The 24,116-nt window shown below is 41.0% G+C and overlaps 1 protein-coding gene across 1 annotated transcript; it reads left to right on the forward strand.

Annotated features, from left to right (window-relative positions):
* Nucleotides 1-195: 195 nt before the first annotated feature.
* On the forward strand, nt 196-24,116 carry LOC124132678 (glutathione S-transferase C-terminal domain-containing protein-like). Its single transcript, XM_048387977.1, has 14 exons — nt 196-553; nt 3,949-4,361; nt 6,157-6,192; nt 6,407-6,477; nt 7,926-8,421; nt 11,106-11,323; nt 13,328-13,394; nt 14,153-14,249; nt 14,968-15,083; nt 16,242-16,286; nt 17,044-17,133; nt 18,817-19,023; nt 20,870-20,933; nt 22,541-24,116. The coding sequence occupies exons 2-14, from the start codon at nt 3,996-3,998 to the stop codon at nt 22,696-22,698; spliced, it is 2,031 nt and encodes a 676-aa protein (XP_048243934.1). The 5' UTR covers nt 196-553; nt 3,949-3,995; the 3' UTR covers nt 22,699-24,116.

The following is a 24,116-nucleotide window of genomic DNA, read 5'->3' on the forward strand; positions in this document are numbered from 1 at the left end:
TGTAAAGACATATACATAGTCTGTTTAAAAAGTATATTATTGTTGATGTTGTATGTCTGACTCACAAAAGAGAACAATTTGTATCAATGCACTATTTTAATGCGTAAACGTAAACACGTGCGTGTCGGTAGAGTGGCCCACAAATGATGACGTCACGAATGACTGGCGACATAAAGTCGGCTTGGTTGACCCACTGTTGTTAAGGGGTGACAGATATTGACAAACGGGCTGCATTCACCTTTGTAGCTCAATCGAGACCCGAAGACGATTTTTTTGCATTCGTGTACATTATGCATGTTTTCAGAAACATGAAAACGATAAGTGAAACAGCAACGGAAGCCACACATTTGTTACAAAACTTACAACACCGTTCGTGGTACCCCTATTTCTTGCGAAAGTGTACTCAGCGATAAATACAAGGGGAACACCGTCTGGTACATTGCAAAGTCAATACGGTGCTCATCAACACTTGTGTGACCTCAAACACAGCGAAAAAAGATTTTGTAGTTTCACAGATCGGGCTTATTTATCCCAGCCTCGATGCAGATAGCAGGTGCGCCATAATTTGTATTTTGAATGTGATGTCACTCGCTGTATTTAGCACGATCTCGCATGTCACGATAATTAGGCGAGCACACGTGTCTCTTTTATTATTTTCATCTTGCCGTGCACGTGTTTGATATGTACATGCTGACCCAGCAGTGAATGATGATAACTCGCCCAGTTTGACTCACAGTCGCGGATGATGGCGATCATGTCGAAAACACATGGAGGAAATGCAGTGTGCGTTTACACTACATTTAGCATGATCAGAACTTATAGAGTTACCAAAACAGAACCCCCACTCCCATTTAAACTAAATTACATTATTAAATGGCATATGAATTAAATTTGGGCCATTCTCAAGAAGCATATAACGCCAATTCAATGTGGGGTGATGTATAAATGACATTCGTCTAGATATTACTGGAAAGTTCACAAGATTCACATAGGTAACAAATTGTAAATGATTTAGGCAATAGGCCTATATTGTGTTATGGATGTCAAGTAGGTCTAACATTCCATCATGATGGGTAGAGAGAAGTGATAGGTGTCTTTTTTAACTTGTCATTTTTGTACAGACTATTATTGCAGCATTTAACAACAAACAAACTTGAAATTATTGTGACCAATTAATTCAAGAAATGTTTTCTTGAAAAACAGGCCTAACCTACCTAATGTTATTTTCACAATTCAGGATGTACAACAAAAGCCAAAAATGAAAATGATTTAATCTTGTGAGGCGATTAAAATTAGGTTCTATTTGTTGTCAGGAATCTCCTCATCCTTGTTTTAGAAGGATGGAAAGTTATTATCAGGTTGCTGCATTAAGGAAATTAATACCTACAAGTTTTGCTTACAAAAGCATGTAGAGCCTTAATTTACTCTTAAAAAATATAATATCTCAGTATTCCATAAATTTAAGATTTTGGAATCTAGGCAGATAATTAACAACTCATCACTCACTTTGGAGAAAAAAACCTCTGGACACATTTGATCTGTGCATGTGACATTATTTGAGTGAGTGAGTTGGGTTTAACACCGCTTTTCACAGTATTCCACTTACCATAGTCGACGAAATAAACACCCAAGGCGCTTTCAAAATTAGAAATAGGGGTTCTTATTAGAATATTATTTTGGTGAAAAAACAGAGTTGAAAGATTTTCGTGGTTTATGATGACAGCCTGAAATGTTAATACACGACAGATATATTTTTCCAGAATTTAACTGCCCATAATTAAGGGTTCATATAGCACACGATTGCGTATTATACGCGAATAAATAAGTCTGGTGTACATTGATCAATCGGAAGGTGTGCTACTGGAGATTGTTCACTAGCCAATATATTAGCAAATATCGCTGCGGGTCGCTTATTACATCAGATACGGTATATCACAGCATATCAGAATAATGTGGGAGGAAAGCCCAAAGTGTGACATTTGAATCTCCTTTGATTTGTCTTTTGGTTTGTTGTTTGATGCCCACAAAGCATTATTCGAGCTATGTGATGGCGGTCTGTAAATAATCGAGTCTGGACCAGACAATCCAGTGATTGATATCATTAGCATCGGTCCACGCAATTGTGATACCATAACATGCATCAACCAAGTCAGCGAGCCAGACCACTTGATCCCGTTATTCGCCTCTTTCAACAAGCATGGTCACCTCTTTTGACAAGCATGGGATGCTGAAAGCCTATCTTAACCCGGATCTTCCCAGGAAGAATCTCCCTTGAAGTATTTGTACAACATGAGTAGCAGGAGTGGTTTGGTAAACATTTCCATTTCCTTGTCAGTTTTAAAGGAATTGTTTGGGCAGTTCCCATGACAGAGACCCATGAAGATCCGGGTAAGAGTAGGTCTTCAGCATCCCATGCTTGCCGTAAAAGGCGACTATGCTTGTCATAAGAGGTGACTAACAGGATCGGGTGGTCAGGCTTGGTGACTTGGTTGATGCGTGTATCGTTTCCCAATTGCATGGATTGATGCTCAATATGTCAATCACTGGATTGTCTGGTCCAGACTCAATTATTTACAGACCTCAGTTATAGAGCTGGAATATTGCTGAGTGCGGCGTTAAACAACAAACAAATCCCATGACAGAAACATATTGATGAAATCAGCTTTCAGGACATGCAAGTGAGATGCATGAAAAATGGGGAGTGTCAGTTTCATGATGAATTGGTCCTTTGTTCAGAAGAGGCTGATTTCACTTGATGATGAATCAACATAAAAAGGTGTGGAGAGCAAATGTGGTCCAGTATTGACAGATCATGATGAGTCAAAGTCTGGTTTTGACTGATTCCATGACGTTAATTTAATATTTGTTAAAAAACATCATGCCTAAAATGGGGAATGGGGATGGAGTGTTCACAAAGCGTGATTACTTGGCTGACTCTCATCAGCGTGGCGGGTCATGAGGTCACATTAAGAATATAGCATAATATTATTATGGACCTTAATTATGAAACATTCAGAAATACCTCCATTTATTTTTAAAAATTATGTATATTGCAGTCTGTGCCTAAAACTGTATGTCTTCTACCCCAAACATGGCACATAGCATCATTTTTAGTATATTTTATTGTATGGACTTTTATTAGCTGAGCTTACTAGACACAACTGAATTATACTTGTGTCAGGCTTCAGGTGGATGAGTAGCCTTGTGGTGAAAGTGTTTGCGCTTCACCCCGAAGGCTTGCATTTGAAGCCCAATTCTAGTATCCCCAGCTGTGATATTCCTGGAATATTGCTGTAAGCTGGGTGAAACCAAACTCACTCACTCTGACTAGTGACTAATGTCACAGACTGATATTTGCAAGTGAAAACACACACGGAAGGTAAAATAAAATGTGAAATCAAACACTTAAGTTAAAAAAATTAAGAAATCCTTCACCTGCCTGTGTGTCATTTTAAGTGTAACTAATGTTTTGTTTGTTTGTTGTTTAACACTGCACTCAGATATATTTCAGCTATGGTATGACAGTCTGTAATTAATCGAGTCTGGACCAGACAATCCAGTGATTAACATCATGAGCATCCATCCATGCAATTGGGATACGATGACATGCATCAACCAAGTCAGCTAGCCTGACCACCTAATCCCATGAGTCGCCTCTTACGACAAGTATGGGTTGCTGAAGACCTATTACACCCCAGATCTTCATGGGTCTGTAACTAATGTATTGAGGCATATTCCAGAGACACATGTTCCAAGTGGTATTTGTAGAACATCTTGATTGGTGTGTCTGAGCTCTGTAGAACATGTGAGTACCATATGTATAGTATACTTCTGCCAGAGCAACATTATCACCACAATCTGGGATGTTTCTTTGGGCAATGATGTTTATGCCAGAAATGATGTCGGTAATCTCGCCATAATCAAAATAATGACTTCCTATTGTTGCAGGTGAAGGGAGATAAACACGTTCACAATCACAACAAGAAATACCCAACATGGTGGCGGAAGTGTACTTGAGCGGCAGGCTGAAAAATGACAGTGGTTGTGTGGTGACTCTTTCATCAAGTGCAGTGTTGTTTGTTGTGGAATACTGTGCACCTGTGGATGTGCGCATTATATTTGTTGAAGATGCAGCTGCACAGAGGGAGGAACAGATTGAATTACCACTGCATGCAGTGCAGAAGCTCCACCACACTTTCACCGAGACAGAGTTACTTCCCCTGATTATTCAGAACTGCCAATTGCCTGTGATATTTGATCCCCAAATAGCTATGGTTAGATCAGGACTTTGTTGTGCTGTTCGACATCTTGTTAAGTTGGCAGATGCAACGAATCCCACGAAGTACTTCAAGGATTTGCTGGTAATGAATTCTTCATTAAAAGTATTTAGACAGCATGTTAAACTTTCTCTTTGTCTTTGGTGAACAAATTCAAATTAGAATAGAATAGCATAGAATGAATAGCTGACCTTGCCTGAAAAGCAATGTGAGCTTATTTCATTGCAAGTTGTCTCTAATCTTTATGACTTCACCAAGAAATATGTGTGGATATTTTGTAATATTAACATTATCTGTTGACCCGTGAAGATCCGGGGTAGAATAGGTCTTCAGCAACCCATGCTTGTCGTATAAGGCGACTTTGCTTGTCGTAAGAGGCAACTAATGGGATCGGGTGGTCAGACTCGCTGACTTGGTTGATGCATCTTAGCATGTCATTGATCCCAATTGTGTGGATCGGTGTTCATGATGTCAATCACTGGATTGTCTGGTCCAGACTCGATTACAGTTACAGTATAGCTGGAATACTGCTGAGTATTATTTTATGGGTTACTTACTAAGGTATTTAAATAGCAATTCCTCCAAGCCTGTAACAAGTGCACACCAACAATGCGTGAAATAAATGTCCAAGAGGTTTGAATCCGATTTGCAATAGGCCACTATCACAGCCAAATTGAAAAAGCTTATTAGAAAATATACCTTTATGGATAACAACGTCTGCTTTATTGCATTTAGCGAATATTGTCCTAGATTCTTACATCGTTTGGCTTGCTTGATAAGAGTGAAAGAATCCCCGTTGAAAGTTGCAAAAAGTAATAAACAAGAAGTTGTTATCTTTAAAGTTGATTTTTTTTCTAATTTACTCACCCACTTCTAGAATGCCAATCAAACAGTTAAGCTATTTATGGCCATTACTCAGTCACTTAGGTTCAAAATATAACTAAATTTGGCTATATGAACAGTTAGTGGAGGGGCTCAACTTATATGTTCCTTTTTTTTTGGTTATATTCATAATTTTGACATTGTTCAAGCCCATCAAGATCCTGGGAAAATAGGTCTTCAGCAACCCATGCTTGCCGTAAAAGGCGACTGCTTGTTGTAAGAGGTGACTAACGGGGATCAGATGGTCTGGCTCGCTGACTTGGCTTATGCGTGTCATCATATCCCAATTGCATAGATCAATGCTCATGATGTCAATCACTGGATTGTCTGGTCCAGACTCGATTATTTGCAGACCTCCATTATATAGCTGGAATATTGCTGAGTGCGGCGTTACACAACAAACAAACAAACAAACAAATGTTTAATTATCAATGCTGACAGCAAGTTTAGTAAGTGTCTGTCATTGTTTACATTTTAAACTGATGATTACAAATCCAATTGAGCTACGGTTCTGTGGCACTATTTCGTGTTTTGAGAATGTTATTTCATACACAAAAATATTTGTTACATGACACTGTCGTACAGAATTATGCCAAAGCAGTTGATGATATTTGCACAACTTGTCGAGTCAAGTAACATATGTTTCTGTCTGGTTGGCTAAACTAATAATGGTCCATATACATGTATTAACAATAATATCTACTGCAAAATAGTACCTCAAGATCAATTTCAAGTGAAAATATTCTGTCTTCAAAAATGTGGGACAGGCCAGTGGTGGGGTAGCCTAGTGGTTTAAACGTGCGCTTGTCTTGCTGAAGGCCCGGGTTCAATTCCCCACATGGGTAGAATATTGCTGAGAGAGGCATTCATTCATTCATTCCCGCCATGAAATTGCTGGAATATTGCTAAATGCGGCGTAAACCCAAATTCATTCAATCGTTCGTTCGTTCGTTCGTTGTTCCTACTGTGTGACATAGGCCCTATGTTTGTGTTTCAGGGTTTCAGACAAGGAAGCCTGAGGATGTGTGCAGAGGTGAGGAATGCTCCTGGGTTAGAAATTAACTCTAGCCCGCTAGGCCGGGGCTAGCACAAATTCCTGCGGGCTAGTACAAATTTCGCAATTTCCCCATTGTTTTAACATTACAAGGCCATTTTATCTTTACCCGGGCTAGTAAAACATTTGAGTTTAGTTCTAACCCTGATTTTATTGCTCTGGATGATGTGAGATTATGTTTTGATAATCCCAGGTGTCGGGTTGGACGAAGCTGTGTGAAGTGGAGCTGAACAAAAGTCTGACTCAGCTTATTCACAATTTTAGGTATGAATAAGTGAGTTGCACATCGCAACTGTTACCTGGTGAACATCAAAGATCACTGAGTCATTTTCTTGTGTTAGGTTTTTCTTGTAGTTTCATATTATATTTTTGACTGCCTCTATTGTCTAGTTGTAGAGAGTCTGCTCAGAGAGCGGAAAGTCCGGGTCTCACGTCATGTTTAAAGATGGTACTTCTTGTTACCCTGTCTGGTGCTCGGCATTAAGGGGCTTAAACAAGGACTTGTCTGCCCGGAGTCAGTATACTGTGTCTGAATGGGGTATTCATGTTAAACTGCGGCATGGTATCTCAGTGTGCAAGCACTATAAATAGGCATCAGTCCCGACTAGTACAAGCAGCCACACACACACACACGTGCATGCACGTCACTATATAAGTGCAATAATCTTGAACGCGATGTTAAACCCCATTTCAATAATTGCAAAACATTGCCTAGAAGTATTTTTGTTATATAAACCTTAATTCAAGACCTTTTTAGGAAAAATTACAAGTGCATTACTACCTGTATCCTGATTTAGTTTCAGTTGTGTTTTCTTTGTTTGAAATGTTGGCAACATAAGTATCATAAAAAGAAGATTTTGTAGACTCATCAATAAATTTGGTCTGGCCTTATAAAAAATCCAGGTGAACATTGAAAATAAAGATGACTTAAGATATATTCAGACGCTGCCCCGAGTGGTGCTAGAAAATACCCTCCAATAACTGTTCAATAGATACCTTAGGATTTTTAAAAGGTAGTGTATAGTACTCAATGTTTGATAGGGATAATCAGATATGTCAGATATATTTAAATATACGCTTGACATATTATGAGAATCAGGTTGGTGTATCGTGGCAAGATAAGAATATTCCTATGAGTTATCCTGGTATTGTCTGTATTTCACGCAACAAATGTAGATTTGTTGTTCTTCACTGTGGGTAATACCAGTGAAGATCTTGGGTAGAATAGGTCTTCAGCAACCCATGCTTGCCATAAGAGGTGCTTATGCTTGTCGTAAGAGGCGACTAATGGGATCAGGTTGTCAGGCTCGCTGACTTGGTTTGATGCATGTCATCATATCACAATTGCGTAGATGATGTTAATCACTGGATTGTCTGTTCCAGAAGCGATTATTTACAGACCGCCGTCATATAGCTGGAATAATGCTGAGTGGTGCTTTAAACAATAGACAAACAAAACTTATCCAATATTTATGTCAATCAAACTAACACTATGGGTAAACCAGTCAAGAACTTTTATTTTTTAAATCAGGCTATTGCTAAAATATTGTAAATTACATTCTTTCAAAGGAGGCGATTATGCCTACATACCTTTTTTTTATGCATATATTAATGCCAATTTTCTGTTAATGTACTAAATTTGTATGCTTGCCTGTCAGCTAAATATTGTACTTTTAACACTTATTTCATTTGTCTACATGCATTTTTTGCAGACTTGTGTCAGACACTGGGAAGTTGGAAGTAGAGTTACCTCAAGATCTGATGAAACTTGAAGCTCATTTTCTCAAACCTCCCAAAATTCATAATGATGACAAGATGAGGAGAGCTGTGTTAAAGGAGGTCAAAGAAGAAATGAATGATGAAAAAACACGAGATCAAATACTAAAAACTTGTAAATTGAGAACAAACAGTTTTCTGCTTGAAAAGGAAAAAAAGTTTCCCCATGGAAACAGAACATTCAAACTTGTAAAACATTTCAGTGGAGATAAGGGGACTGACAAAAAGCAAACTGTATCAAATAAATGTGAAAAAGTTATTCAGAATGGAAGTGCCCAGATTACAGCGAAGGGAGATAACTCTGTCGAGGACTTGATAAGGGGTATAGAAAGCTTGACCTATCTGGATGTGGAGTTGCTTCACCTGTACTCCGAAGGGATAGAGATGACCGTGGCAGATCTTGTGCTGTTTGTCTACCTGTATCATGTCATAGTAAGTCTTACATGCTTCCTCGGGGACTTTTTTTGGTGATAGGGTGCACGGGTGGCCCAGTCGTCTAAGGCACCGTGATTCTCTGTGCAGAGTTGCGTCCATGGGCATGCCAGAAACCTATGATTGTTGGTTCAAATCCCGATTTGCCCCGATTATGTTTCTAGGTTTGTCAGCACCATACCCGTGCTCGTGGGTTTCACCGAAGTGGTAAACGTCTGAGACCTGCATCACTTTGGGTTTTCCTCCCACATTAAGCTGACACGCCGCCATATAACTGGAATACTGTTAAAAGCGGCGTTAAACCCAACTCACTCACTCACTATTTTGGTGAAATATCCCAGACACCTTTCACTGTGTATTTCTGTCCCAAGCAGCCTAATTTGCCATAAGAGCCAACTATGTGGATTGGGAAGTCAGGACCTGTGACGTTTTTGATGCATGTCATCATATCTCATAGTGAGTGAGTGAGTTTGGTTTAAACCGCCACTTCTTCCTCCAGGAGGGAACGGAAGGCCTGTCAACTTTGAGACACAGCACAAGTCACTCATTTGACCTCTTAGGAGCAATTACACTCTTTATGTAAACAAAACACAATCACTTGTCTGATAAGGATACTGTATTGCCATAGTCAGCTATATGATGCCAAGAGTTTCATTACTGTGTTATGCTTTACAAAATTTTAATTTTCCTAGAAGAAATTAATTGCAGTTTTAGAAAGAATATAATTTATATGTCTTTGTGTGTGTGTGTGTGTATATATATATATATATATATATATATATATATATATATATATATATATATATATATATACACAAAGAGAAAAATAACAAAGTCAGTTCGCCACCACCTGTGTCCCATATATGGCTCATTTATCCTATTTGGGTATTTTGTTCGCACAAGTGTCAACATAAATTCCGGCATTATTTGTCTGTGATGGAAGACAACATGCTCCCCATCACCCAGTCTGATCTTCTTTTGAACATATTCTGGTATTTTCCGCCCGTTACAGTTGTCAATTATTTTCAAGAATTTATAGTAGAGAGCCCTTCTGATGGTGCAGTTATTAGGGTTTGGAGGGAGCGCATGTCCCATCCATCTGGCTGTTCCGTTGTGGGTGGCTACACAGGGTTTGATAAAACAGTAGGGGCATGTTCCCTCCTCCATTCGATTGTCACCCTCGGGATCTGGCTGATTTGCAATGTACTGTTCCCCGGGAATAGGGGAGTCCACTTGAATTTGTATACCTTACGTTTTGTAAATACATTTTTTGTTATTGTATATATAGTGAATGTAACTATTCTATAAACTGACATGGTTACAAGGAACATTATTTCGTGATTAATGTATATAAGTCATTTGATTAGGATATGCACTTTGACTGGATATATTCTTATTAAGCAGTAACTGTTTCATTATTATTAAATTTGTAGCCAACAGACCTGTTGTCCTGCGATGTTCCGTAGCAGCCTTATGTACAATATGCATCAATAACACATATTCACCTCTAATGAACTGCGATATGGTACACAAGTTGTTTGTAGTCAGCTTCTAAATGTATTTGTATGATTTTGTGATATTTGGCTCTGACTTGACCTGACATGAGATCATGCCACTATAGCCATCATATATATATATATATATATATATATACATAGACATAATTTAGAAGTGAGATCTGTATTTCAATTGTTTTAATATGTTATGCTGCCTTGGACCTGAGGATTGTCCGCAGTCTCCAGCTGAGAGGCCGAGGGCCATATGACCCCTTATCCATAATTGTATGTGGCAGAGGAATGTAATGTTTAGAACATAAAGTGGGAAGCCGATTTGGGTGCTGAAAGGCTGTAACTGGCGGTTTAACGCCGCTTTTAGCAATATTCGAGCAATATCACGGCGGAGGACACCAGAAATGGGCTTCACACATTGTACCCATGTCAGGAATCGAACCCGGGTCTTCGGCATGACAAGCGAACGCTTTACCCACTAGGCTACCCGACTGCCCCTCATATCTCATAGATTGACGCTCATGCTGTCAATCACTGGATTGTCTGGTTCAATTACTTGGTAACTGCCTTCATTTAACTGGAATATTGCCGACAACAAACAAAAAAGGGTTAAAATATGCTGGGATCCTCGTGGCTTCCAGGTAAGAAATATAGGACCCCAGCAACCTATGCTTGTCATGAGAGGTGACTAAGGACTGAGAGGATCAGGTGGTCAGGCTCAGTGACTTGGATGATGGATCTTGCCGATCAGATCATCTTGACAAGGGGCCACCATCATTTTGTTTGAAGAAGATGCAAGTGATATGAGAGATGGAATCTGATTGGTCAATATGAGGGACATAGTGTAGCAAGGGTGGAAACTGGACTGTAACATTAGTCAGTTGACGCCCTTGCCTCGAGAAGATAATGTAAATTTTCACTTGTCCTCAGTTGTAGTCGTAATGTAACGGCCATAAAATTTTAAGACAGTGATGGGATTCAAACTCTCTAATCCGAGGTGTGATGCCTTGTCCACATGATCAAAGAGGTTAACCCTGTCAGCAAGCTGATAAAGTACAGATATCATTGAACTGGATCATAGGATTTTCGCGAATACCTGCAAAAGTCACTCTAACTAGCCAGATACAATGTCTCAGTTCTGCACATATTGTTGAGGTTGGACTCTTAATGTTTTAGGAGGCTCTGAACTTCAGCTGTGGTGAACTGTTTGAGAGACTCCCACGCGTCATGGAGTGGTTAGGATACATGATGAAAGTGGAAGGAATCAAGACGATGATGGACACGTGCTTCAAGGTCACTGACCTGGCCCAGGCCTTGACAGAGGTGAGGTCAGCAGGTGTGATGCTGTCTGTGCCCACCATGGAGGATGTCACCGAGGATGATATGGAACTCAGGTGAAATATGGTAGATGATTAGATTTGTTCTAATATAATAATATGTCCATTTGTTATGCTTTTGTTTGTTGGATACAATACATGCATCAACCAAGGAAGCAAGCCTGACCACCTGATCCCATTAGTCCCCTCTTACGGCAAGCATAGTTGCCTGTAGGATTGGTTGGTCAGGCTCGCTGACTTAGTTGATGCATGTCATTGTATCCCAATTGTGTGGATCGATGCTCATGATGTCAATCACTGGTTTGTCTGGTCCAAACTCGATTATTTACAGACCACCATCATATAACTGAGTGCAGCGTTTAACAGCAAATAAACAAACCCACAAACAAACACTCAACACTGACATGGCAGAAACATTATCTTTGATATTTTCAATTGTTATCCTCCACCCAATGAAGTTGGCGGGGGATATAGAAATTTTAGAATTTTTTACGTTTCAATGGCAACAAGATGGACTTAGGTTCTGTGAGGGTAGGGTTCGTTTCCGGAGCATAACTCAGAAACCGTTCAATATTTTTTCATCAAACTTTGCAGGTCTGTCAGGTACATGCTGAACTGGTGCCTTTTGCTATTGAGAGATTTTAGAAATGTTTATTATTTACGTTTCCATGGCATCAAGATGGACTTAGGTTCCAAACTCATCTTTTTTTACAATTTCCATGACAAGTTCCACCTCGGTTAAAAAAGGTTAGAGTTTGTTTAGATTTAATTATGTCAACAGGGGTGGGGGATATAGCCACGTTAGTGGCAAACTCTTGTTTTATGCACTTTCAATCATTTGAGCATCCATGCCCTATTCAAAATCACGAATACCCCAGGCTCAATGGGAAGTGTGCGGCATTAAACAACAAACAAAAACTATTTTTATGTGAAACATCAGACATCAAAGTCACCTCCTTGCATCCTCGTGGGTTAGAAATCCCAGGTTTGCCATAATTATGTTTCTTGGTTTGTCAGCACCAAGCCCATGAGACCGCCTCCGAGGTCTAGTGGTAGAGCGTCCGCCCGGAGAGCGGAAGGTCCGGGGTTCGATCCCAGGCCGCATCATACCAAAAGATGTTAAAAGATGGTACTTGTTGTTACCCTGTCTGGCGCTTGGCATTAAGGGGATAAAATAAGGACTGGTCGGCTCGGAGTCAGGATACTGTGTCTGAGTGGGGTATTCATGTTAAACTGCGGCATGGTATCTCAGTGAGCTAGCACTATAAATCGGCATCAGTTCGGACTAGTACAAGCAGCCACACACATGTGCATGCACGTCGCTTTATAAGTGCAATAATCTTGGACGCGACGTTAAACCCCATTTCACCTCACCTCACCAAGCCCATGCTCATGGGTTTCATGCATCACGTTCCTCCCACATGAGTCTAGTGGGAGAGCGGAAGGTCCAGGGTTCAATCCCCGGCTAAGTCATACTAAATGACGTTAAAAGATGGTACTTGTTATCCTGCCTGGTGCTCGGCATTAAGGGGCTAAAACAAGGACTGGTTGGCTCAGAGTCGGTATACTGTGTCTGAGTGGGGTATTCATGTTATACTGTGGCATGGTATCTCCGTGGACTAGCACTATAAATCGGCATTAGTCCTGACTAGTACAAGCAGACACACACACTAGCATGCACATCACTCCATAAGTGGTATCATCTTTCACGCAACGTTAAACCCAATTTCACCTCCTCCCACATGAGGCTGACAGGCCATTAAATCCCGTACAAAACAGCAGTAAACTCACTCACTCCTTGCTACCTTGGGCAGCATGGGTGGCTGTAATGCACTGTGCAGATCATGTGTTCAAATCCCAGGAGCCCAGGTATGTTTCTAGATTGGTCAGCTCCAAACCCGTGCTGTCACCAAAATGGTAATCGTCTGAGACCTACATGACTTAGAGCTTTCCTCCCCCATTAAACCGACATGCTGTGATAGAACTGGAATACTGTTTAAAGCGGCAGAAACCCCAGCTCACTCACTTTTGGCTCCTTCATTTTCCATGTTTCTGTTTCAGTCGGAGATGTAGAAGCAAGCACAAGGCCTACAAACCAGATGTCAGTCAAGCCCTGAGGAAGATTAAGGTGTGTGTGCTTGGTTTGAAGGTGGCCTAATGGTTTTAGGTGCTGCATTTCTCCGTGCAGAGTTTATCCCTGTGCCCTTAAAAGCTGCTTTTGTTCAGGTTCACCCCTCTTATTATCTTGTGGGGCGGTGGGGTAGCCTAGTGGTTAAAGTGTTAGCTCGTCACGCAAAAGACCCGGGTTCGATTCCCAACATGGATACAATGTGTGAAGCCCATTTCCGGTGTCCCCTGTCGTGATATTGCTGGAATATTGCTAAAAGCGGCGTATCTTGTGTTTCTCAGCATTGTTCATGGGCTGTCCCAAAGTTATAAATATCCTTGAAATGTGCCAGTTTATTCTTTCCTCACAGTGGTTGTCTTTCCTCCCTCCCTCCCTCCCTCACTCATTCTTGGGTACAGTGCTTTTATATAACTTCATCCCAATGTTCTTGAGGATGTCGTCTAAGGTGCCGCGATTCGCTGTGCAGAGTTGCGTCCCTTGGGCACGCCAGAAACCTATGATTGTGGGTTCGAATCCCGGTTTGCCCCGATTATGTTTCTAGGTTTGTCAGCACCATACCTGTGCTCGTGGGTTTCACCAAAGTGGTAAACGTTTGAGACCTGCATCACTTCAGGCTTTCCTCCCACATTAAGCTGACACGCCGTGATATGACTGGAATACTGTTAAAAGCGGCGTTAAACCCAACTCACTCACTCATTCTTGAGGATGTGAATTAGTACTGTACAAATAGGCAACATATGGTGTTTATCGTGTTCCAGGCCAGTGGTATTGTCCCCAAGACTGGAGAGCACCTGCGGGGCAGTGATGTGACCCTGGACTGGGAAACTATGCCTTCTGCTGTACACCCTAAAGAAGGTTGGTGCTGTTTAATTTGAATTGAAAGGAAGTTATAAAATTCAGTGACACTTTATCCAACATTGTCAGGTGCATTAGAAGATTTGGAACCTTAAGGGAACACAGGACTGTAATCACCTGACCATTGCCACGAAGGTATTCTGGGTTAGAACAGGACCCCAACCTATACTTGTAATACAAGTTGACCTTGGGATTGTGTGGTTAGTCTCGGTGAATTTCTTTATTGCAAGTCATCACACACAATTTGGTTAGTTGCTCCTAATCACAGGTCATAAAGCTGGAATATTGCCGAGTATGTTGTTAAACAACACAAACATCACCAGAATCGTCACCTGCTGAACAATAACATTTTTAAACTAATGTTTTACTTCAGTCCATGACTTGACTTTTGGATAAAAGAAAGAATGAAATGCTGCACAAATTCTTTTTTTTTCATAAATTTTTCCATTTTAAAATATTTTGGTTATAATAAATTCATGTGATATTCAAGAGTGTCGCTGAAGCTTGGTTTCTTCACTTCAAAGGGCGGTGGGGTAGCCTAGTGGTTAAAGCGTTCACTCGTCACGCCGAAGACCCAGGTTTGATTCCCGCATGGGTACAATGTGTGAAGCCCATTTCTGGTGTCCCTCACCATGATATTGCTGGAATATTGCTAGCAGCAGCGTAAGACCATACTCACTCACTCTTCACTTCAACAATGGATGCTGTGGTGTTTCAGGTCAAGTTCCTGCCAAGAGGACAGACAGAAAGTGCCAGCAGCTGGAGAACTTGGTGACATCCGTAACGGCGATGGCCCGGACTGGTGATGTTATTGTAGACTTCTGTAGTGGAGGGGTATGTTCAACATGACTGGTGATGTTATTGTAGACTTCTGTAGTGGAGGGGTATGTTCAACATGACTGGCGATGTTATTGTAGGCTTCTGTAGTGGAGGGGTATGTTCAACATGACTGGCGATGTTATTGTAGACTTCTGTAGTGGAGGGGTATCTTCAACATGACTGGCGATGTTATTGTAGACTTCTGTAGTGGACGGGTATGTTCAACATGACTGGCGATGTTATTGTAGGCTTCTGTAGTGGAGGGGTATGTTCAACATGACTGGCGATGTTATTGTAGACTTCTGTAGTGGAGGGGTATCTTCAACATGACTGGCGATGTTATTGTAGACTTCTGTAGTGGAGGGGTATGTTCAACATGGCTGGCGATGTTATTGTAGACTTCTGTAGTGGAGGGGTATCTTCAACATGGCTGGCGATGTTATTGTAGGCTTCTGTAGTGGAGGGATAGTTCAACATGACTGGCAATGTTATTGTAGACTTCTGTAGTCGAGGGGTATGTTCAACATGGCTGGCGATGTAATTGTAGACTTCTGTAGTGGAGGGGTATGTTCAACATGGCTGGCGATGTTATTGTAGACTTCTGTAGTGGAGGGGTACGTTCAACATGGCTGGCGGTGTTATTGTAGACTTCTGTAGTGGAGGGGTATCTTCAACATGACTGGTGATGTTATTGTAGACTTCTGTAGTGAAGGGGTATGTTCAACTTGACTGGTGATGTTATTGTAGACTTCTGTAGTGAAGGGATAGTTCAACATGACTGGTGATGTTATTGTAGACTTCTGTAGTGAAGGGGTATGTTCAACTTGACTGGTGATGTTATTGTAGACTTCTGTAGTGAAGGGGTATGTTCAACTTGACTGGTGATGTTATTGTAGACTTCTGTAGTGAAGGGATAGTTCAACATGACTGGTGATGTTATTGTAGACTTCTGTAGTGGAGGGGTATGTTCAACATGGCTGGCGATGTTATTGTAGACTTCTGTAGTGAAGGGATAGTTCAACATGGCTGGCGATGTTATTGTAGACATCTGTAGTAAAGGGATGACTCAACATGACTGGCAATGTTTTTGTAGAAGCGGGGTTAAACCTAACTCACTCACTCACTCACAATGCTCCACTGGATGTAATCTCATAATATTTGATGTTATTTCAGGGTCATCTAGGCCTAGCTGTGGCGTATCTCCTACCTGAGTGCAAGGTAGGCACAAATCATCCCCTTGTCTCCCAAGGAGATAACAATTGTGAGCGAAATGGAATGATGTCTAAGAAATGCTATTCATGAAATAGCAAAATAGCAAACTTTCTTGATGTTGTGACTGTATGCTAACCGACCTAACTGGAAATATGTGGAAATTTGCAATGCTGACTTGCATGAAAATTAGGGAATACAATGGGTTACCTCCCTTACTCCAGGTGTCAGTGCCTGGAGGTTACCGCAACTAAATGTTTTCCCATAGACTTCTACTGTAACGTTACATTTCTTTTTAAAATAGCTAAGCATTCAACAAGAATTACATGTATGTGTGTGCACAGTTTGACCTTAGAGCAGCAACAATAACAAAAAAATAACTGCCTTAGCCAGCTCCTTTTCCAAATACAGGAAGCTAAACACACAACCCCAAGTTCTGCACCAAATATTACTTGCTTGAAATATCTGTGGTCACATTCAGCATAAGTCATGTTGAAAAAGACAGCACTAAATACAGAAAAACTTGGTCAGTTTTATTTACTAGGTGGATGTACATTTCAATAACATTAAAATCTTACACAAAACCATCCAATCACAGCTGCCAGATGATTCAGTCTGCACTGAAGGTTTGAAAACTGCTTGTTGAACCACTGATTCTGATTTAGTGTAGTAGAACCTAGAGATGTCCAGACTCTGCTCTATTTATGATCCTTTGCAGGATGCAGTTCTAAATAGAAGTTTACTCTTGTATGTTTTCAATTATCAGGTATATTTGATTGAAAACAAGGAAGAATCTTTGATGAAAGCCATAAACAGAATAGATGCTCTGAAACTGAAGAACGTAATTATGTATCAGGTATGTATTAGCCAGATACTGTCATCAATTCAAGTGTGAAAAATGTGTCTTTTCCAAATTTGTTTATTTGATGAAATTTTACACTGCATGGCGATATTACTAGGAGTCTGTTTACTGTGTCTGAGGGGGTATTCATTTTAAAACTACCCAGTGCGCTAACTCTAAAAAACTGGCATACGTCCGGACTAGCACAAGCACACTGCATGCACGTCGCTGTATAAATGTAATAATCTTGAATGCAACATTTAAACCCTATTTCACCTCACCTCACCTTGAAGAAATTATTGTTCTCTGGTGGGGTTCCAGGCTAGAATAAATCCCGGGCAAGGTGACTAAATGGATTAGTCATAAAGGTCTTTGTGTCATCATGCCCTGATAGCATAGTTTGTTATTAATGATAAGTCACTGGTTTGTCAGCGACTATGCTTGTCGTAAGAGGCGACTATCGGGATCGGGTGGTCAGGCTCCCTGACTTGGTTGATGCATGTAATCAATCCCAATTGCGTGGACCAATGCTCATGATATCAATCACTGGATTGTCTGGTCCAGACTCGATTATTTACCGACCGCAGTCATATAGTGGGCATATTGCTGAGTGCGGCGTTAAACAACAAACAAACCACTAGTTTGTCTGGTCCAGGCTTGATTATTTCCAGGCTTACATCATATAGCTGGAATGTTGCTGAGTATGGCATTCAACAGCATTGAAAGGAATGTGTTGTAGGTTGTCTGCACATAGCATCTCTTCAGATTCAATTCAATAAGCATGTCAAGTGAACAATAACCTGTGAAAACGATGCTTCTAGTTCAGTGGGCATGAGAAATGTTGGGCAGGAGGTAGGGCTGGGACGGGTAACTCGGGTACCCGGGTCGGGTGGGTACTGAGTAGGACCAGGGTACCCACGGGACTACCCGGACCTGTGGGTAGTCACATGATATATTGTTTCATGACTAAAATTATCTAGAACTCTATGGTTACACTACAAGTCACTAATGTTCGCATTTCTTTCTGACTATGCACCCATTCCTTCTGATTTTTCATATGGTTTAAATAAAGATTCAACTTCAATGTATGAATGGCCAGATTGTTTAATATGTGTATCTAAATACGTTTTGCCAGGGCTATGCTACAAATGTTCCTAATCTCCTGGGAAACGTTGGGCTAGAGGACCCTCAGCACTCAGAAATGGAGATGCAATGTGTGATGTCCAACTTGTCCACCATCTTTTGAATCAGTATAATATACAGTAAACTACTGTTATAGCGAACTTAAAGGGACCAATAAATTTAGTTTGTAATAACCGTAGTTCGTTATGAGCACATATACAGCATAATTCACAGCAAATGGACGGGGCCAAAAAAACCAGTTCATTATATCCGTCAGTTTGTTATAAGCCTGTTCGTTATATACTTAGTTTACTGTAGTCACATAGTAACAGAGCTCTGAGCACTACGAATGTCATCATTACCATACTAAGATCGCTGTTTGGAACAAGGCTGTGATCCCTTTGCAATCTGAAGCACTTCATATGAAGTATGTCAGAGATTTCTTGAGGTATTTTTAGTGAGGTTGATTAAAAACTGACTTTGATCAAACCATTTCTAAATATGAGATATTTGAAGTCTGCAGAAATCTTTCTTTACATTGAGGTCTTTGATTTTCATCAACATTTTCAATTTCAGTGCAACCTTGACTACTTCCATGGGAAGTTTGACATTGGTGTGTGTCTCCATGCTTGTGGATCTGCAACTGACATGGTCCTACAGCAGTGCCTCAACAACAGCGCAGCCTTTGTTATCTGCCCTTGTTGCTATGGTGGCATTCAGAAGACACACCTCCTGACATATCCCAGAAGCCAATGCTTTCTGGATGCTGATATCACCTACAAGGTTAGTGTGTACACTGTTAACAATATTCAGGGCAGACCACTTGGCCATGTTGCCACGGTCAGTCTACTTCTAGAGTGTTACAGGTTTGATAGATATGTTGGATCATATGCTTTCGGACATCATATGTTTTTGGACGGCCATGTTTATCATGAGTTCTCCAGCTATAACACAGACATTGTAAATACTCAGATGATGGCTTGATTTTAAGGTCAAGTTGTCTTTTATAAGTGAATGAGATGTTTTACGTTTGTTCTTGTGATTAACGAGAAAACTAAAAATGTTTCTTAAGTGTCTGGACCGCCTCCGTGGTCTGGTGGTAGAGCGTCCGCCCGGAGAGCAGAAGGTCCGGGGTTCGATCCCCGGCCGCGTCATACCAAAAGACGTTAAAAGATGGTACTTGTTGTTACCCTGTCTGGCGCTCGGCATTAAGGGGCTAAAACAAGGATTGTTCGGCTCGGAGTCAGTATACTGTGTCTGAGTGGGGTATTCATGTTAAACTGCGACATGGTATCTCAGTGAGCTAGCACTATAAATCGGCATCAGTCCGGACTAGAACAAGCAGCCACACAAACGCACACACGTACATGCATGTCGCTATATAAGTGCAATAATCTTGGACGCGACGTTAAACCCCATTTCACCTCACCTCAGCTTAAGTGTCTGAAAATCCATAACACGGGGGACATATCAAGATATTGTATGACTATGGAGACTGTACTGAGGAACATTGAAAATGTTTGAAGCTGTCCCTAACTCATGCCAGAATGTTGTGATATAAAATAGTTCACTGTATTAGGAAACTAGAGTGCAGTACCAGTGTTCGAAATACCTGCCTGCCCGACTGTCTGAGACGGGTTGATTACAACTCGGGCTGCCAGATTTTCAAATCCCCCTGCCCGACGGTCGGGTTATATTTCATATGTGAAAATATTCAAAATATTTCCCAATGATAAGCATTAATTCACATGTAAAGATGAATGATAAAATGTAACCAAAAAGAAACCCCGTTAGCTTATCCTGAGAAACATATGATTATAGTGGGCAGGCAGGTTTTGGTCAGGGCTGGCAAGTATATCAGCTACCTCATACCCTGGCAGTACCCTTCCGGTTGTTTCAATGCTGATGTGTTGCCCTTAAGTTTGTCCCTGCACCTTGACCTCCTCAGTAATGTAATAACATCTGCAAACTCAGTGGTGGATTTAGGTTGGTGGGGTCATTGGGCTTTTGGTTAGAATAGGTCTGGTTGTTGTTTAACACCAGGGGCGGTGGGGTAGCCTAGTGGTTAAAGCATTCGCTTGTCACGCCAAAGATCCTGGTTCGATTCCCGACATGGGTACAATGTGTGAAGCCCATTTCTGGTGTCCCCGCCGTGATATTGCTGGAATATTGCTTAAAGCGGCGTAAAACCATACTCACTCACTCACTCACTGTAATTAACACCACACTCAGCAATATTCAAGCTATATGACGGCGGTCTGAAAAATAATCGAGTCTGAACCAGACAATCCTGTGATTGACACCATGAGCACTGATCCACGCAATTGGGATATGATGACATGCATCAACCGAGTCAGCGAATCTGACCACCCGATCCCATTTGTCGCCTCTTACACTTTATGCTGGTCACAAGAGACTAAATGGATCGAGTGGTCTGGCTCTGTGACTTGTTTGATTCCGTGTCATCACAACCCCCCTAGCATTGATAGTTGCTCACAATATCAATCACTAGATTGTCTGGTCATGATTGATTATATATTGGCTGTTATGTAGCTGGAATATTGCTGAGTATGGCATTAAACAACAAACAAACATTGGCAAATTTCTAAGTTGCATTCTTCATTTCCAGGATTTCCTTACCCTCGGCCATGCAGCGGATCAGACAGAGTTTAAAATTGCTCTAGAGGAACAAGGTGAGGCACTTGTAGGGCACCTGTAGGGCACCTGTGAAGATCTGGGGTTGAATAGGTCTTCAGCAAACCATGCTGGTCGTAAAAGGCGACTATGCTTGTCGTAAGAGGCGACTAACAGGATTGGGTGGTCAGGCTCGCTGACTTGATTGATGCATGTCATTGTATCCCAATTGCGTAGATTGATGCACATGATGTCAATCACTGGATTGTCTGGTCCAGACTCAGTTATTTACAGACTGCCGTCATATAGCAGGAATTTTGCTGAGTACGGCGTTAAACAAGAAATAAACAAACAAACAAACAAACACTTGTAGGGCTAGCTTCACTGGATTCATGTCATGAAAGTCTTGTCTAATATATACTATTAAAAATAATGAGAGTCTATTTTACATTGATGTATTAATGATGTTTGCCCTGTGGTGATTCCTGGTTACAACAGGCCTCCAGCAACCTCTGCTTGATAGAGTGGTCAGACTTGATTGTGTGTCCTCTTACCCCAGCAGTGTGGATCAATGTTCATAATATCTGGTCCCTACTCACTTATTTACTGGTTTTCTTTGTTGTTTAACATGACGCACATCAACCAACCTACCTTTTTCCTAACTAGAACAGACCCGTGAAGATCCGGTGTAGGATAGGTCTTCAGCAACCCATGCTTGCCATAAAAGGCGACTATGTTTGTCGTAAAAGGCGACTAACGCGTTCGGGTGGTCAGGTACGCTGACTTGATTGATGCATGTCACTGATCCCAATTGTTTGGATCGATGTTGGTGATGTAAATCACTGGATTGTCTGGTCCAGACTCGATTATTTACAGACCGCCGTCATATAGCTGGAATATTGCTGAGTGCGGCGTAAAACAACAAACCAAAATGAAACCAAAAACCTAACTAGAACAAAAATATTAAAAATACAATAATCACAATAAAAGTAAGACAACACAAAGCAGTTGAACAAAAACAAACAAGAAGCATATATTTGTTTGTTTGTTTGTTGTTTAACACTACACTGGGCAATGTTCCAAGTATATGACAGCGGTCTGTAGTAATTGAGTCAGGACCAGACAATCCAAAGATCGATATTATGAGCAATGACATTGCACACCATTAACCAAGTCACCGAACCTGACCACCCAATTGATTAAGTTCGCTCTTATGACCAGCATAGGTTGCTAGGGACCAGTTTTATCCCAGAAACCCTTTGCAGCATTAAAAAAACAAATACCGTATTTGACGTAATAAGCGCCCCGCTCTAATAAGCGCCCACGGCGGTATTTGCTAATATATTGGCTCGTGAACAATCCAAATTAGCACCCTTTCCGATTGATCAATGTACACAATACTTATTTATTCGCGTATAATACGCACTCGTGTGTTATATGCACCTTTAAGTATGGGCAATTAAATTCTGGAAAAATATATCTGTTTATAATGTTTATGACCAGACAGAACTAACTACTGTTATTTGCTATGCTATGCTATGCTATGCTATGCTATGCTATGCTATGCTATGCTATGCTATGCTATGCTATGCTACAGAAAGGGAAAGGTAAGAGTTTTTCTGAACATCAAATGAGTGATTGTTGATATCGATGTTGTTCCTTGCAGGACGGTACTGCAGCAATCTGGTGGACACTGATCGGGCTGAGCTGGCCAGGGAACAAGGATATTCAGTCATTCTGTGCTCACTCCAGCCCCTAACATGTACACCTAAAAACAACCTACTTTTGGGTACTCCCAACCACAGGAGCTTTGCGGTGTCCTGATAGCTGGACAGATTCATTGTCCAATCAAATTCTTTTATGATGAGATCTCACAGTATTAATCTTATACAGTCTTGAAATACCCATTTTATTTTTTAAACTCACCACATCCTTGATTTTAGTAACCGTGATTGTGATCACTCACAAACTCTGTTACCAGCGAGATGGCTTGCTCAGGAAGCATGACATCTTCCCAAGGCGAGGGCATTAACTGACTAAAAAGTCCAGTTTCCACCCTGGCCGAGCTACACTTGAACTTCTAGGCTCATTCGTAGCGCCAGCAATGGCTGTTACGAGTTATGTCCCTCCTATTGACCAATCAGATTCCATCTCTTATATTACTTGCATTTGCTTCAAACAAAATGGCGTCACCCAGTCAAGACGATCTGATCAATAATCAAGATCTATATTGTAATAAAACGGGTCATACCCCTGCGAAGTGTGTCAAATCACTTGAGCACCTAGATAAAAAAAATGGTTTGCAAATCCCGAGTCGACCGAAATCTGCATGTTGAAATCCAAGTTGTTTACGAACAGGATGTCTAGTGCGTTACACGATTTTAATTGGACTATGCATAGACTCATTAGACCAGCCAAGATGCAATTCCGGAATACCAGCATAGTTGAGCATGGGTGGAAACTGGACTTTTATAGTCAGTTAACACCCTTGCCTGGAAGCGTGAATCCTAATCCTAGATGGCTTCCTGCTTTAAAAAATAGTTTATTGTGATTTTAGCACTGATACTTTACATCACTGGTGTGAGTACCATAGGTATTCATACTGATTATTATTTTACATTTTAAACATTTTTATAAAACAGGTCCAAACCTAATTTTATCGTTATAAAAAATGGTAATTACCGGTAAACGGGAACACTGTCTACGCAACATGCGTCATCATTCCCCAAGGTAATGGGTCATTTGTCCCACAGGTATAAAATCAGTCTGAAGCTGTGTGTTTTCCCCGCCAGAAATCTGTGATTGTGGGTTCGAATCTCGGTACACCCTCATGTTTTTATCGATGTTCATTAATTTGTATTGATACAGCATCAACAATAAAGCATTTACCCCCAATACATCAATATTGCAATATATGATGACATCACTGTTCTGTGGCAAGGTGTACAAGTTATGTCCTACTGGTGAGGCATGGGTGGCCCAGTTTAAGGAGGCTGTGTAGGGTTCCATCCCTTGGGAATGCCAGGAACTTGTGATTGTGGGTTTGAATCCCATTTCACCCTTTATGTTTCTAGGTTTGTCAGCATCATACCCGTAGTCATGGTTTCACAACATAAATGTCTGCGACCTGCATCACTTAGGGCTTTCATCCCACATTTAGCTGACATATTACTAAATACTGTTCAAAGCAGCGTTAAACCAAACTCACAAACTAATTCACTTACTCACTCGACCCATGAAGA

This window comes from Haliotis rufescens, unplaced genomic scaffold, assembly GCF_023055435.1.
Source record: "Haliotis rufescens isolate VD_foot unplaced genomic scaffold, xgHalRufe1.0.p SCAF_7, whole genome shotgun sequence".
In the NCBI taxonomy this organism is placed as follows: domain Eukaryota; kingdom Metazoa; phylum Mollusca; class Gastropoda; order Lepetellida; family Haliotidae; genus Haliotis; species Haliotis rufescens.

Bases quoted from the DNA above. Each gene is read 5' to 3' on its own strand.
- LOC124132678 (XM_048387977.1), top strand. From the start codon at position 3,996: ATGGTGGCGGAAGTGTACTTGAGCGGCAGGCTGAAAAATGACAGTGGT. The intron at 6,193-6,406 runs GTGAGGAATGCT...TGATAATCCCAG, and splicing joins GCCTGAGGATGTGTGCAGAG to GTGTCGGGTTGGACGAAGCT. The intron at 6,478-7,925 runs GTATGAATAAGT...CATTTTTTGCAG, and splicing joins CAGCTTATTCACAATTTTAG to ACTTGTGTCAGACACTGGGA.